Raw genomic sequence first — 2362 nt, forward strand, 5'->3', positions numbered from 1 at the left:
TATATACCTGATTGGATTGGCACTGTCTGTAAAAACTAGCACGCGCACATGCGTAGACTCGCGCAGACGGCCCAAAGGATCAGTGGACGCAATCAACATCGCATTCTTTGGGTTGGTAATAAGCACACACGGCCATATATCTTGGTGGCAATCTGGCATAGAATAAAAATCACTTGCGGTGAGAAAACAAAGCGCATTGTTGGAAATCAGTACGCATGGGCCATACATCTTGGTGGATGTCTGGTGAAGAATGAAGATGAAATAATGTACCAGTGCGAAAACAAGGCGTGTAGTTCATTGCACCTACTGTTATGAGGTCTGCACGCATAGGTCAACTTGTGGTAAGCTGAACTAGTGTATAATGGTTTAGTGTGAATTGCAGGATAGTATTAAAACAGACCGAGCGTAAGTCACTCAGCGCAAGTGGCTCCGCCACCACGATGAGGTACACAACAAGGTAACTTGACCACGGATACGAACATAACACACCCACAACACACCTTCTCAGAGATAACCCGAACAATCATGGAAGCAAGCGAACCCAACAGGCCACAACACACACACACAGGGCCAACTCACCAAACCCTAAACTCTAAACCCTAAACACAATCCCTAAAACCCTAAAACAGGACACAGGGCCTACTCACCCATGAATGAGAACAGATCATTGTCAAACGCAGCAACGCGGTAGATGTCGTGCTCTTCGAAGGTGTCTAGGATTAGCAGCTTAGTCTCGTGCCCGGGTATTGGTCGGATGTAGGTAGATCCTCTCCCCGCGTGCCCTGACAGCCACGCTGAGACGTTGTTGGCTTCTAAGAGATCGCCAAAGGTGTTGTCCTGGCTGGTTTAGCCAGAGAGACAAGGGTGCGGATGGTATGGGCGTTAGAGAGTAGCCGGAACGCGGATATTATTACAGAAGAATCCATATACACGTGTATATCTATAGATATATAAATTGTCAGAAGAATTCATATACACATGTATATCTATAGGTATATATACTGTCAGAATAATCTATATACACGTTTTTATCTATAGGTATATATATTGCCAGAAGAATCCATATACACGTGTATATCTAAAGGTATATATATTGCCAGAAGAATCCATATATACGTGTATATCTATAGATATATAAATTGTCAGAAGAATCCATATACACGTGTATATCTATAGATATATATATTGTCAGAAGAATCCATATACACGTGTATATCTAAAGATATATATATTGTTGATTACAGAAGAATCCATATACACGTGTATATCTATAGATATATATATTGTTAAATACAGAAGAATCCATATACACGTGTATTTCTATAGATATATATATTGTTGATTACAGAAGAATCCATATACACGTGTATATCTATAGATATATATATTGTTGATTACAGAAGAATCCATATACACGTGTATATCTAGAGATATATATATTGTTGATTACAGAAGAATCCATATACAGGTGTATTTCTATAGGTATATATATTGTCGTAATTGAAAGAGGTCTCTGTAGTGGTTTTTTTCCTTCTGGAAACCTCCACCACACCGCAGTGCCCGTGGCTCCAGTATTGACTGCAGGTGAATGGCTGGATTATATCGCACGTCTTAGCAACCGACAATCAGTACATACACAAACAATGGCCCACTGACGTAGCCGACTCGTTGAGAAAATATCGAATATACCTACCTGGAAGACTACAAAAATAGAAATATACTTACCTGGAAGATTATGAAAATAGAATATACCTACCTGGAAGATTACGAAAACAAAATATACCTACTTGGAAGACTACAAAAATAGAATATACATACCTGGAAGATTACGAAAACAAAATATACCTACTTGGAAGACTACAAAAATAGAATATACATACCTGGAAGATTGCGTGAGCATGAAGGCATTCGACGCAAACCCGTAGTGTGAGGCGACAATAGAGCCGTTCACAGACTGACCGACTGAGTCTTGCAGCGTGGCCTCTAATTGATCAAGTACTGCGACAGGTAACACAGGCGCATGCGATTGTGAGTGCAACGCTGAGGCTGGGATTGGGACTGATCGTATAACATATTGGAGTGCTAATAAACCAAAGTGCAAGCTAAAGCTTGTAATGGTATCGATTCTATAATGTATTTGAGTGCTGGTTTAACACAACGTAACGCGGCTTTAAATTCCGTACAGCTAGAAAAAGCTGAGTACAACGCTACGTCTGAGTATCTTCAAGATTTCGATTCAGGGTCTTATATGTTACATACATACATACATACATATAAACATACATACATACATACATACATACATACATACATACATATGTACATACATACATACATACATACATACATACATACATACATA

The 2362-nt window shown here is 39.5% G+C and overlaps 1 protein-coding gene across 1 annotated transcript; it reads right to left on the minus strand.

The window, feature by feature from the left end:
• Nucleotides 1–7: 7 nt before the first annotated feature.
• SARC_13737 (hypothetical protein) lies at nt 8–841 on the minus strand (the record flags this gene model as incomplete). The annotated part of the gene is made up of 2 exons (XM_014292134.1): nt 8–152; nt 648–841. Coding segments are annotated over 2 exons (339 nt in total), but the record flags the coding sequence as incomplete, so codon positions are not given.
• Between the last annotated feature and the right edge of the window lie 1521 nt (nt 842–2362).

The sequence above is a fragment of the Sphaeroforma arctica genome (genome assembly GCF_001186125.1).
Source record: "Sphaeroforma arctica JP610 unplaced genomic scaffold supercont1.3666, whole genome shotgun sequence".
Lineage (NCBI taxonomy): Eukaryota > Ichthyosporea > Ichthyophonida > Sphaeroforma > Sphaeroforma arctica.